Raw genomic sequence first — 13,305 nt, 5'->3', positions numbered from 1 at the left:
CTCATTGTTCATTGGAAAGACCTTAATTTGCACTGAGTTAATGATATGCTCTAAAGAGACATTGTGCTTTTCAGATTCAATGAAAAGTTATTTAACCAACTGCGCAAAACTGCCCAGAATATCCACTGTGCAGGAGCTGGTGCAAGGAGTATTGTCCTTTATAATCCAAGGTCAAGAGATGGAAAAAGCTTCATGTTTTACAGTTTTTACATCGTGAAAAAGCTCTGTAATTAGGCTCAGAGAAGCTGCTACATTTAAGTTTGTCTTCAGCTAAAATTTCAGGGCTGAAATTCTTTGGTGTTCCATGTTTTATGCTAAATCTTAATTCACAGGAGGCAAATTAAAATTTCAATATGTGAAAACGGAGCAAAGAGGGAAACAATGTAGAATAGCTAATAGCCTGGTAGCTAAGGTGGTACCTGTGATACAAGGAAAAGAAGTTAGTGTTTGCAGTCTGAATCAAACAAAGTAGAGACCTTGGTCTGAGTATCTGATGTCTAGGAGGAGCAGATGAGTAATTTTCAGACCTTTCTGAGCAAAAGTTTCACCTATATGACTAACAAAAGTTTCACCTATATGACTAACAAAGTCTTCAAAAGTTTTGTTTAACCTAAATTCATGTTCCCATGAAACCCACTTCCACCAGAAAAGAGAAAGATGGTCACCATTTCATCATCTCCATTCTTGGTACACAGCAATTATAACTTATCTCCATGTTAACCACATGTGTTTTGAGTGATTAGTTCATTACTACATGTATGTATTTATGTTTTATTCCTAGGACAAATTAGCCTTCTAGTCCTTTCATCTCATGAGGCATTTTATTTTTTAATATTTTAAATGTTTTTAATATTTTAAGCACTTCAATGTTTAACATTTTCTTAGAATTAATATAATATGGATTAAATTTAATGATAACATGTTAATATATTTTGTATTTGGAGTTTTTAATATTTTATGGGCTTTTAAAAAAAATTGGTAGGTAGAAAATAATGGGTAACAATCTACTCAGATTGCATCGATCTAATCCAACTGAAGCTGTCAAAGGATCATGGCAGAACAAGTCTCCCAGCGCTGAAAAACACAGATGGAGTCCTGTCAGCAATGTTATCAAGAAAGCACTCAGAGATCCCAGGGGGATTACATGAATGCTTCCCAATGTAGTAACAATTTTAATCAGTTTGCTTTTATTGCAGGCTGTACAGTGAATAAAAATCATCACTCTGGCCCACACTTGGGATTTGTGACGTTGGCCTGAAAATACTTATTTTCCTCTAACTCCCTAAACTTAAAGCAGGTATCTTCAGAGAAGGTGGTATGAGTGTTCAAGAATGTATTAGGTGAACACTAGCTTTTTATCTCCTCTATCAGGTTTTCTGAAGAACAGAGAGACCTTTGTACTTTCCAGTCTTAATGCAACCCAGAAAGCCCAAACTTACCAAGAAAGTCAATGGTAGCTCTTACAAATTGTCCTAAAGGTAAAGCTTTTGGCTGCTGTAGCTTCCCCAGAGATCACTTTTATTCCATAAAACTGGAGAGTCCCTTGGCACAAGGGCTGCCAAACACTTCAGGTGCTGCTTTTTTTTTATACTCAGGACTGAGCATCACTCTTTCCCATCCCTCCTGAAATTGTCTCTCTGTTCAGCTCTTGAATAGTGTTAGCCAGTAGTTAGCACTGCACGTTCTGCATTGTTTTGTAGGTTTTTTGACCCTCAGAGTTTGGAGTTGCTCAGCTGAGATTCTGAAATCTGAACTGGATTGTAATTTGCCACGGATCAGTATAGATCCTGAAGTGCAATATTTCATACCTTCTAATGGAGGGGCTATTGTAATTATAATTCTGTTTCTGAGTGGATGAGGTGAAGTGTACGCAAGCAGTTGTGAATAATGACATTTCTCTTTTCAAAGCTGTGAGTGTATAAGCTCCATTCTGATCCTTCTCAAAGAATTTGTATGTAGTATATGCTATAAATTATCTCAATTTCCTGGTTCAGAACAATAAAAAGTAACTGAAAACTTAAGGAATTGAGCAAAGGACAGTTGGTGGCCCTGAATGGGAAAGTCAGTTTCCTTAACAGAGGACTTTTTAACTAAGAAATAATAGTGATTCTTTGCCATCATCTCAGTTGTTCAGATTGGAGGTCCTGAGGCCTGGGTATTAGTTTTTCCAGTGCTTGACAGCAGGTACTCATGGCCGTGACTTGGAGGTTTGCAAGTTATCTAATGTCTATATCATATAAATAAAATACAGTTTCCAGACAATTCATGTTAAATGCTTCTCTTCCAGCCTGTCTGTAGCCAGATACCTTTTTTGCCAGCGCTGATGAGATTGTGCTTTTCTTTGAGCTCCATCACCTAAAAAGAGTTTAAAGTATATTGGTTTCTTTTCACTGTTTTTGAACACCAATTAAGCTGAAAACAAGGGCTATAAATTCTGGTGACCTTTGCAATGACTTTTCATTTGCAGAATAGAGATGTGATGGTGCAAAATTGCTGTTAATAATAATAAAAAAATATTAATAATGTCTGTAGCAGCTTCCATGCAAAGTGTAAATTGCTTTCTGCTTGATAACAAATTTTCATGTAAGGGTACTGTGTCATGGAAATTTTCAGTCTTATTAAAATTCAGATGACCTAAAAATAATTCTACTCCTTCACCTCTGTACATTTTGTCATCTCAGCTGACAAATATGATTTTTCTGGATTTAATCAGCACTTTATAATGACTTCTACTGGAAATACAGCCTCTTTATTTTCCCTTGTTGGTCTACTAAATGTGTGGGAGCAATACAGTTATTTTTTGGTCCAAGAACTCACTAAAGCTGTAACAGCCACAAAGAATGTGTTTTGGGCTAAACAGCTGTACCCATGCTCTATTTAATGGAATTTTCCTGTTCATGGCTTTTGACTATATTTTTTGAAAAAACAACAACAACAACAAAAAAACAACTGTCTAAAGAAATCTAGGACTATAACAAGTTTTCAGATCGTGTTTCTGTAGACCAATGTTTTCTGGTAACTCCCAAGACTGCTAAATTGTTATTAACTATAGCATTCCCATTGGGGTTTTATGAGCGTGAACAAAAATTCACCAGAAGGGATCTCCTTTTGATGAGAAGACAGGGAGTTTTCCACAGCCTTTTGACTCTTGGCTGCTCTTCACTTCAAAGATATGAAAATTTGGAGGTTTGTCTTAGTTATCTATTTACAAGAAATAGGGATAGTAGGGAACAGATAGGTACCAGTTATCTGTCTAGGACACTGAGTTCACCACACAGCTGATCTGTGCTAAGTTCTCATGCATGGCCTTGAGACGCAGAGCTTCAGATCATAGATAACTCTGCTTCCCTGGCTCCCCAGGGCATGAGAAAGCTGTGTTTATGATCACTTTAAAGCCTGAGATACCAGGTGACAGAGTGGACTTATGCTTAATCCTTGTTCATCCTTGTATATGTAATAATGTGCATTCAATCTAATTTTGATAGAAAAAGAAAAAAAATCCCCTTCAGGCTTGCTTTTTTTTTCTACTTCGTTTTTCACTGAAGACAAAAAATGGAGAGGAGATCCTCAGCCTGGGCTTTGACCACAGTATTACTTCTGTCTGTGAAATTATAGCTAGGATGAAGAACTTATTCTTCACTGAAGTTACCAAGTTTATCACAGTTTGACAGAGCTCAGTGCATTTCTTGAGCTTGCATAGAAAGTATGTGAACAGCATGAGAAGCCTGACATTTATTATTTGTATATCTGTCTTCTGAGCTTTCTTTAATGCTGTTGGATGGCAAAGGTGGTTTTGTTGTTCTTCAGCAGAGATGGTGAATAGATGGGAAAGCAGGCAAATGTCTCTGCTAACTGTCTATCTATGGTGAGTGATTCTGAGAGTAAAACTTTCATATCTAGCCTTCAGCTTCCTCCAGGTGTCATGGGAGGATTCAGAAGGCCCAAAGCAAGGCCTGGTGAGACAGGTAAGATTAATGTGAGGAAAAAGGGGGAGAAATATTAAGAGGTTAGGGATTCTTCTTTGATGTTGTTGGCTGGAACAACCGCAATAAATTAACCGAACTTCGAAAGTTTGGGGTAGGATAAGGTATTACAGTCCTGGAAGTCCTTTTCTTTTCTATATTTTAATTCCTACTGTTGAGATGGAGCTTTATGCAGTGGAAGCCTACTTTGGTATGTGTTTGTCATTCATAGTTCCCTAAGGGGAAGCTCACAAGGTGGCTGCATCCAGATGGGCCTGCCAAGTAGTCCTGGCTGGTCAGTGGGGTGCCACCTTCTGTGGAGTGACAAGGGCCTAACAAGATGAAGAGAGAAAGCAGTGTGAGTCCATCCCAGGAGATGAAGTTGCAAACCTTTTTTTCTATATAAATTGACCTTGAAGGGAAAATGCTGGTAAAGTTATACCACAAAGCAGATGTTCAGATCGTCGTGGCAGCTGAAGCACTGCTCTTTTTAAGGTCACTTTCAGTTGATGACACAGCTCAAAGGTGCATGTGGCTGTCCATTGTTTCTTCTGAAAATTCATCCCACTTTAATAAACTGGACAAATTCCCTGTTCTAGCAAAGTCCAGAAATAGCAGATGGCTCAAATGGCAGGCATCAGCAAATCCTAAAACTGTGGGCATGACCCTTGTCCATGTCCTGCTGAGAAATCCACCTGCCCTCAGGGTTGGGTTGTCCAGTAGTTCGGTGTTTTCTGTAACAAGACCAAAAATTTAAGTGCTACTTGAGTATAGCGTGCTGTTGTTGGGAAAAGGCTCTCTTCAGCAGAAGTAATGGAAACTTAATAGTGTTTCTGGTGGTGGTGTTCTTCATTATATTTTGGCATGAGAATGACATCAGTTGATGGTGGATGTCTTATCAACTGGATTTGTGTTCAGGATTAGCACCAAATTTCACTGGAGCATTAGTGAATATACTGAGTTGATCTGCTCACCATTACTTCTCCAGTGTGAATCACACCAGCTGGTTATTGGTGCTCAGCCCTGCTGCACAGTAATCAAAGCAAGGGAATGGAGCGAGGCTTTCCATGCTCAGGACCCTGTTAGACTTTCAAGACGAAGCACAGGGTAGCTGCAAAATATTGCTGGCAAATCAGACTGGAGACAAGGCAGACCAATAAGGCTTAATACTGTTGTATGCTGCTAGTTGCTGGGAGAGGCACAAAGAGCTTTATACTGCTTGTGGAGTTGTTGGCACTGATTCTTTTCATGTAGATTTTTCTCTTGTAATCTGATGTTCTGATGTGCTGGCTTGATGTATCAACTCAATAATGTGGGAAGACTGGGGAAATTCAGTGAGATGGCTTTATTTCAGTAGTGTCTGCCAAGGGAAAGATATTAGCCAGACACAGGCTGGAAAAAGCAGTGTCCTACTGCTATGTGAAACTGAAGTTCTTAATGTCACTGTTCACAGACCTGTTGCCTCCATTTTCAGACATTTCACTCTTACTCTTGAACAGCCGTATATGCAACCTGCATGGAGCATAAATTTCTATCTTGCTGCATTTCACGGTAGAGTCCCTTTTCCCCACATTCCAGCTACTCCAGCACATTAGAGATGAGGAGAAAAAAATGACAGAGGGACTTTAGTTACTACCTAAGGAGAGATGCCATACTGGCAAAGCAATTGAAATGCCTTAGTTGCCATTAAACTAGAATTTTATACTCCTACAAGGAATGAATTTAGCGGATAAGAGTAGTTATACAGAATAGTTTAAAACAGATCATTTAAATGTTTTGTTTATGGGATCTGTTTAAACACAGTTTCATGAAATGACTGCTCTTCTGTAAGTAAATCAAATCACTTTCCTCTTAGAAGAGATCTCAGGAGATCAAAAAAGTTGATTAGTCTTAGTACCTGAAGGAAGGTAGTTAATATCCTTTCTCATTTACATTTTTCTTGTGATGCTTTACATTACTGTTATCAGAACCATCATTTCTAGGTAGTCTAAACAAAGACGTTAAGACTTGAGTTTGTAAGTGATGGTCTTACTTTGGTATAATCACAGCACATTGACTCGTCTGGGTGAGGAGACAGCCGTGGTAGCACTGGTTTGCATCTGTTCAATGGCTGGTAGCACCTGTTTGATTAACTAAAGGATTTCAGCTGTTAGAGCTGTCAGTCTGACATTTTCATGAGCACTAAAATCTCTGCTACTAGGAACTGCTGCCTTTTCCCCCTGCTTCTGATTTATTTGACTCTTTGTGTCCTTGCCGATAACTACTAGCAAGGCTAATGTGTTATAAACTCTGAAAAGCGAAGCAAGCGGCTGTCATTTTTTGCACAACAGATGTTCCTGATCAGGAATCAGACAAAGAATCTCATCACTCTTCCTCAGAGCAATTTAATTTGTCTGTTCCATGGCACATCAGCCACATCCTATCTAGTGACTGACATGCAGAAGTCCTCGTTCTTTTTAGGTTCAGTTCTTTTAATCTTACAGAATTATTAGCTTTTCTCTGTACAGTAGCAAAGAGAGTGGAAAGAAGGAAATTGCTTCATTGCTTTCAGTGTCACCAGAAATGCATCATAATGAAAAGTAGCAAAGGCCTACATCAAAACTAGGAAATCCAAGTGCTGCTTTTTAAGAGAACTGGGAAGTACTCAGTGAGCACTTCTTTGAAGAAATAAAAATGTAGATTCAGTGGTATTTCTTCAGCAGTTGAAAGGCTTGGAGGTAGCGATAAGCAGCATATAATCCATCAGATTCTTGTGATGCAGCTTGGTGAGGTGGAAAAATTGATGTATTTTTATGAAAAGTTGTTTGTTGTGGATCAGGTTCTCTACTCGTTAGTCATTCAGGTTGTCCAAAATGAGTAACTACTGTGGAGTTTGCTTACTTTTCGGTTTAGTTTGATAAAACTGTATCACTCTGCTGCCTTTCTGTAGTGATGGATTGTTACTGCTGGAGGAATAAATTCTATAGTTAATTTCCTAGTTACTAGTCTAGATACTGCTGGATAAGTAAATTCTGTAGTTACTCTGTATGTAATTTCCTAGTTATTAGTCTAGATAATCACAAAATAAATTATCCTGTTCCATTCTGCCTCTATTCTTTGCAAAGACCACTTAGAGGAAACCTCAACCATATCTCTAATATGAGGGAGGGAGATCTCTCACTATTGTCATTGAAAATCTGGGAAGAAAACTAACTCCAGTGTGGTGGTAGAAAGCGGCATTCCTTTATTCCTCACAATACATACTGGGAAACTTGACAAATCAAGCACGCCCTCTCAGAGTTCAAGTCCTACATTTAAACAGTTAAGACATACATATGCGGTACATTGGCATACATATTCATTCTTTTCCAAGAAGTCATTAATATATGCTAATGTTCTTTTGGGCATGCATAGTAGTGGCCTCACTTACTTTCCCCTCATTTTTCCATCATCAGCTTCATCATAGTGTCTTTTGGCTGACCTTTAGCTGTTCTTCCCCAAGTAGGCAGATTTCCATTGCTTGTTAAGCCATAATGAGCAACTTTCTATCTTAGTGCACTGTTATCCAAAACAATTTATTTGAAATCTGAGGTATAAGTCCTTGCACCTGGTGGATGCAAAGATAAAAGTAATCTGTTGTGAATCCAGTGCTTCTGTGAAGCAGGATTGTAGAGGAAAACAAGGCTGTTCACACACCAAGCAAAGCTGAAATGGAATGTTTTAGAACTAGCTCTCATTTATTCCTTTTGCTAAACTAATATATTGGTCCTTAATCTTATATACTGATCCCTATTGCTAAACCAGCCTGTATCACTATCTCCCACATTCTCTGTGCTAAATTTAAGTGGAGTAATATTGTTGTGACCAGGAGGTTCTTTGTGTATTTATGTTTAGTTAAAAATTGCCTAGCTATAGGAAATGAGGTAAAGAAATACTTGGGATTTTTGTTATTGCCTTCATTAAGTGAAATTAATTACTTCTAAGGTTGTGAATACATGCTCCTAAGTGGTCAAATTATGACTGAGTAGAAAAGATTTGCCCATCTACTGTTACACCTCAGTAACAGACAGTGTGCGGCAAGTAACCCCCAAGCCAAAGTGAGATATCTGAGCTGCACTAAATAGATGTCCTGGTCCAATTACTGTGATTGAGCTGAAGGGGGCTATTTTGCTGAGGCACAATAACTTGATTACTTTAGATTATTTGCCCACAGAATTCTCATTTGTTTTTAAATGGTTGCAATAAGAAAACAAAACCAACATAGTGAACAAGATCTTGTAGGGATCTCGTTCAAACTTACAGAAATCCATATGACATTTATAAGATGTCATAGATGTCATAGAGTTTTGTATTTTTGTGAAATCTTCACCCTGATGGGGCTGTCTGTGGCTGGATCTCTCTCTGCCTTTCTCTGCTGAACACATTCTCTCTTTCTGTCTGATTTAGTATCCAAACATTGCTCTACTAAAAACTGCTGTTGTGAGCTCTCTAGAACTGTCTCGCCAGCCGAACTGGGGGCTGCTATTGGTCACCCTGTAAAGAAGGCTGCAGGTTGCTTCATGTTCCTACCAAGACCTGCCAAAGATGTGCTTGCTATAAGGCAGAGGCAAGGAAGCTGGTCTCACCTTGTTCATGTGGCCAGCCTTGCACAGGAATGGCATCAGTTGCCTTTACAAATTGTAGTACCTGTGGCTACACTCACAGCTGTCAATCCTGATAACTGAGCAAAACTACATTTGAAGGGCTCATTGTAGTCCATCATTGGCAGAAAGAGAAGCCACTCATATGACCTCTTTTTCCATTTTGCAGGTTGACAGGACAGAGGTGATTCGAACCTGTATAAATCCCGTCTTCTCTAAGCTTTTCACGGTGGACTTCTATTTTGAAGAGGTGCAGCGGCTGCGATTTGAAGTCCATGACATTAGCAGCAATCACAATGGGCTGAAGGAAGCAGATTTTCTTGGTGGCATGGAATGCACTCTTGGACAAGTAGGTATCGCTGCCATTTCCGCTTGTCTCGCACCTTTTCTAAGTTTATGAAATATATCCATTGGTTAAAAGACTGAAGGATGAGATTTGTCATTCATGACAAAATTCTTAATCAGTGCTTTGAACTGGATAATTAAGAACTACTACTGGTTTGATTTATTGCTGTATTATAGCTTCAAGTCAGTCATTTTGATAGGAAACTGAACATCAGCAATTGGCCTTGTACAGTAAGAACACAGGGTTATTATACCAGTGCTAATAGTCTGATTTTGGAGAAAACTGTGGTTCCAAACATTGTATGGGATTTAAAGCAAGTTCCAAGTCCAATAAATGCTTACAGATACACTTTATTCCCATAGACTAGTGCTTGGTGATGTGGCAAATAGAGAGATAGGGTTGGATTCATTTCTATGACTCTCAGTCATCCAAAAGTTATATGTCTAGACTAAGTTACTCCTCTGATTTCTGTCTTTAGTTCAGTGGAGAGAAACAGACACTTCCAGCTGTTGACTCATTCCACCTGAGGCATCCATCATGGATTAGGATAAATTGCTTTCATGAGATACCTATATTTCCCCATCAGTTATCAAGAGAGTCAGGACAGCTGGCTTAGAGTAGATACGTAACCTCTTAGGTGACTAAATGTATGGATGATGAGTCCTACCTGCAGGATCGATATCTAGATGCTGCCAGAGCCAGGTCTGCAGCACCTTATATTGCTGACAGGTAGCATGCTATGGTGTCCCAGGCATCATAGAATTTATTACTACTTGGCAGATGTTTTGTTATGTAGAGACATATAACACACATCTCAGTTCTGACCATAACAGCACTGCTGAGGATGGTCCCATTTTCACTAAGATGGCTCTAAACTGTGTCTCCATTCTGTGGTCTATGGTAGCTTGGATGTGGAGAGGAGACAGTTCTTTGGCTTGTATTACTTTTTGCAGTGTTTCCATGCAAGTTTGTAACCTCTGCAAGGTTGCCTGTAAGTTGGTGCAAAGCTTTTGTTTCCAATTTCTCACCTTCTGTTGTTGCTACTTCAGCCCCCACTGCACATTAATCCCTTTGTTTCTCTTTTCACTGTTATTCAAGAACAGTCAATACAACTGGACCAAATGTGCTGAAAGAAAAGTCCTCTTAGTGAGAGAATTAATAAGAAATATGTGCACAATTATGAACTTGAAAGTGTAACATGAAGATACTGGTATTTAGGATTTTTTCAGTGCATAGTTAAGTTTTTTGACAGAATTCTTGCAGATATTCTGTGACCTTTATCAATGAAAATAAGCTATTCCTATAATGCTAAGGAGAATGAGAAAGAAATAAGTTATTACAATGTTTTTCACACTTAATTGACTTGAAAATGAAGGGAAAAAATATCATTGCTGCTGCTGGTAGCATAAACATGTGTTTAATTATTTGATCTCTATAAATAGCACAGAGCTGGCTTGGTTGCAGTGTAATTTTAATGATAACCAAGAAAAAATAATGTGAAATCTGTTCATATTAGTGTAGCCTTGAGGACTCTGATTCCATACTTAGATTTTTTTTCTTCCATTTTATAGTTTTTATTAACTTTAGATAGTTCATCAATTGATTTAAAACCCCAGATTGTTAGTTCTGGGGTTGATATCTAAGAAAAGCCATTATGAGGTGTTTAGCATTGAAAATCTTACAGTACAATCTGTACTTATGGAGCTTAAACTTGTATTTAGCTTGTTTGATGTAATGACTACATTTTTTACAACTTGGCTTCTTTTTGAGCTAATTTTGACATGAATTTGTTGCTCTACATCAGTTTAATGGCTGAATAAAATGCCTGCCTATCAATTCACTTTCCCATCACAAGGAAGTCTTATCTGAGACATCCAGATAGGCTGTAGAAATTAGGCAAAGGCTGAAAGAGTGATTTCCTGCCCACTCCCCAGAAATGTGCCAACTTCTACTGCTCTGTTCTAGATAACAGTTGATCAGAGATTGACTGTTACCTGGAGCTGTTTGCAGATCGTTGTTTAGATATGCAGTAGACTTTAATTTTTGCCTGCATTATGCAATATTCCTACTGAAGAGAAAATTAGTAGAATAAGAAATACCAGAAAGGGCAATAGAATGGTTATACAGTAAGCAGACAGAGAGTTTCACATTCTTTAGGAATACTGTTCTATCTAAATCTTACATCAGCCTAATTGATACAGGCTTATTAGAAATTTGGGATCTTAAATGAGGAAGATGGAAAAACGCAGTCCTCCAGAAAGTGTAATTATTCTTAGTCCTCTCCTAAATGCTGTGTCCTGAGAGAGTAAGAAGAACAGTGTTCTGCAGCCTGTTTGGTCCTGAATATATGCTGTCCAGTGATACCCTACTGGATATCCAACAGGAATTTTTCCTACTGTTTTTGCTCGGACAAGAAAATTCTGTGACTGCTGGTAAACACTGTGGTTAACTGCATTATGCCATCACCTGGTATCTCATATGCTGCAATATTTATACACAGTAGAATAAGTGGTCATGGATAGTTACCTGCTGAATGCAATTAAGAAAAAGCCAACATGCTAAATAGATGCATTTACTTAAAGTGGTTTGTTTTTTTCCATCATGGTGAAGAGTTTCCCTTTCATATAGAACATCAGATTGTCTCTTGAAGGGTTTGAGGAGGAGGAAGATGGTAGATTTGGTAGATTTTTGTTATTTTTTTCTTTTAAGTACTAAAAATCTGTTCCACTCTGAAAGGCTCTATTTACATCCATCTTACTAGCATCTCTAGAGTGTTCTGGTGATGAAAAGTGTTCTGGCAGAAGAGTTTACAAATATTTTCTGTACGAAATTTAGTTGCTGATTGGAATGCTAATAAGATCAAGAAAGCCCTGAGATATTACGGAAGGTGCTAAACTTGAAAGTTCAAACACTTTTGTTTTCCTCAGTTAGTAGCATCATTTTAAAATGTGGTCTGCTTTTATGTACAGTTTGCAGAATGGAGTTTCTTAAAGAAAGTCACATCAGCTGGGTGTACCATACTACAACCAATTAAGCTTTCCATGTGATACCACTTATTACTTTATTTAACATGATATTAAATGGTAGGTTAAGATGCATAATGAAAGGCTATGCATTTTTATAAACTGTTAGTCTTTTTCATTTTACAGTTAACTTCTAAAGAACAGTAAAAAAAATAATATCTAATATAATAACACTTTTTAACAGTTAATGAAGTTGTACAGTCCTATAGTATCTACTTAAGGATACTCTACTGCATTGTGTTCATAGCCTAATAAAGATTATTTTGAATTTGAAGCATGTTTGTGAAATTTTGGGACTGTTTTGCTGCACGTGACAACTCTCTTCCCTTGGAGCAGGAGTGTTGGGGTAGAGCACTGATTTGGCACCGTGCTTTCCACAGCAACATAAGTGTCTTGGGATGCTCCATCAGGCTCTGCATCTGACTTCTTGGTCTTCTTTCTCTTTGCTTTCATGTGATGTAGATTCTGTTCTTTGCCTAGGCACTGGTAAGCAGAGGTAGCAGTATATCTTTGTGATAAACAGTGAAATCATGATGAACAGTAATATTTTTACAGCTGTTTTGGGACACCATTATATAAAGGTTAACTCTTGCTTTCGTTCTCAAGCTTTAGGTGCTATGAATCACCTCATCTTTGGTTATGGTTTTACAGATACTGTCTGTAACTATGGACAGTAATATCTTCCTGTTTTCTTTGCCCTTTTATCCACTTTCTTCCTCCCTATCCATAGGAAAAGAGTTCAGGCACTCACTCTGACTAATTATTTCCAACTGAATCACCATCTAACCACTGAAGTTTTTGTGTTTCTGTTGCTTTTCTTCAATCAAAAAAAAAACCTGTAATTGTGTGTCTCAGAGGGTAGGAGATGGATTATTAGTAGTCAAAAAATGATGAAAGAACAATCCTAGAGCGACAAACAGTGTAAAATAATTGATAGCCTAATTGCCAGAGCATTTAGCCAGGGTAGCAAAATGCAGAATTCAAGTCTTTTTCTGTTTGTATCTTAATGCCTTCATGTATTCTGAGCCTTTCTAAAGCTTTCTTATAGGAACATTCTGTTTTATATTGCATATACTTCATAACACATTGCATTTGCATCATTTAATACTGTAAGGGCTTCAGCTTTCTAATAGGTGAAGTTCACTTCCTGATCACATAGGAATTAAATATCAGGAGGACGGATTAGAAGCACATTTTCCTCTGAAGTTCTGACAAGAAGTCCCAGCCTGTTCTTTAAGAACTCACAAAAATTGTACAATTAATAATGATCTTCCAACAAGAAAGAAGCAAATTTGCTAACACATTTTTGATTTCCACTTAGCCATGCTTGCGGCATCATTGAATTACAGGAACCC

General features: G+C 38.0%; 1 protein-coding gene across 8 annotated transcripts in view; it reads left to right on the top strand.

The window, feature by feature from the left end:
* CPNE4 (copine 4) overlaps nucleotides 1-13,305 on the top strand; it is a 268,973-nt gene that overhangs the window by 152,958 nt on the left and 102,710 nt on the right. For all 8 annotated transcript variants that reach the window (XM_021388897.1, XM_021388896.1, XM_021388898.1 and 5 more), the window contains one exon: nucleotides 8,751-8,930. In XM_021388897.1, coding sequence (XP_021244572.1) covers nucleotides 8,751-8,930 — 180 coding nt within the window. The remainder of the gene's footprint in view (nucleotides 1-8,750; nucleotides 8,931-13,305) is intronic.

The sequence above is a fragment of the Numida meleagris genome, chromosome 2, assembly GCF_002078875.1.
Source record: "Numida meleagris isolate 19003 breed g44 Domestic line chromosome 2, NumMel1.0, whole genome shotgun sequence".
Taxonomy (NCBI): domain Eukaryota; kingdom Metazoa; phylum Chordata; class Aves; order Galliformes; family Numididae; genus Numida; species Numida meleagris.
The sequence above is the reverse complement of the archived record's forward strand: the minus strand, read 5'-3'. Positions and strand labels throughout refer to the sequence as shown.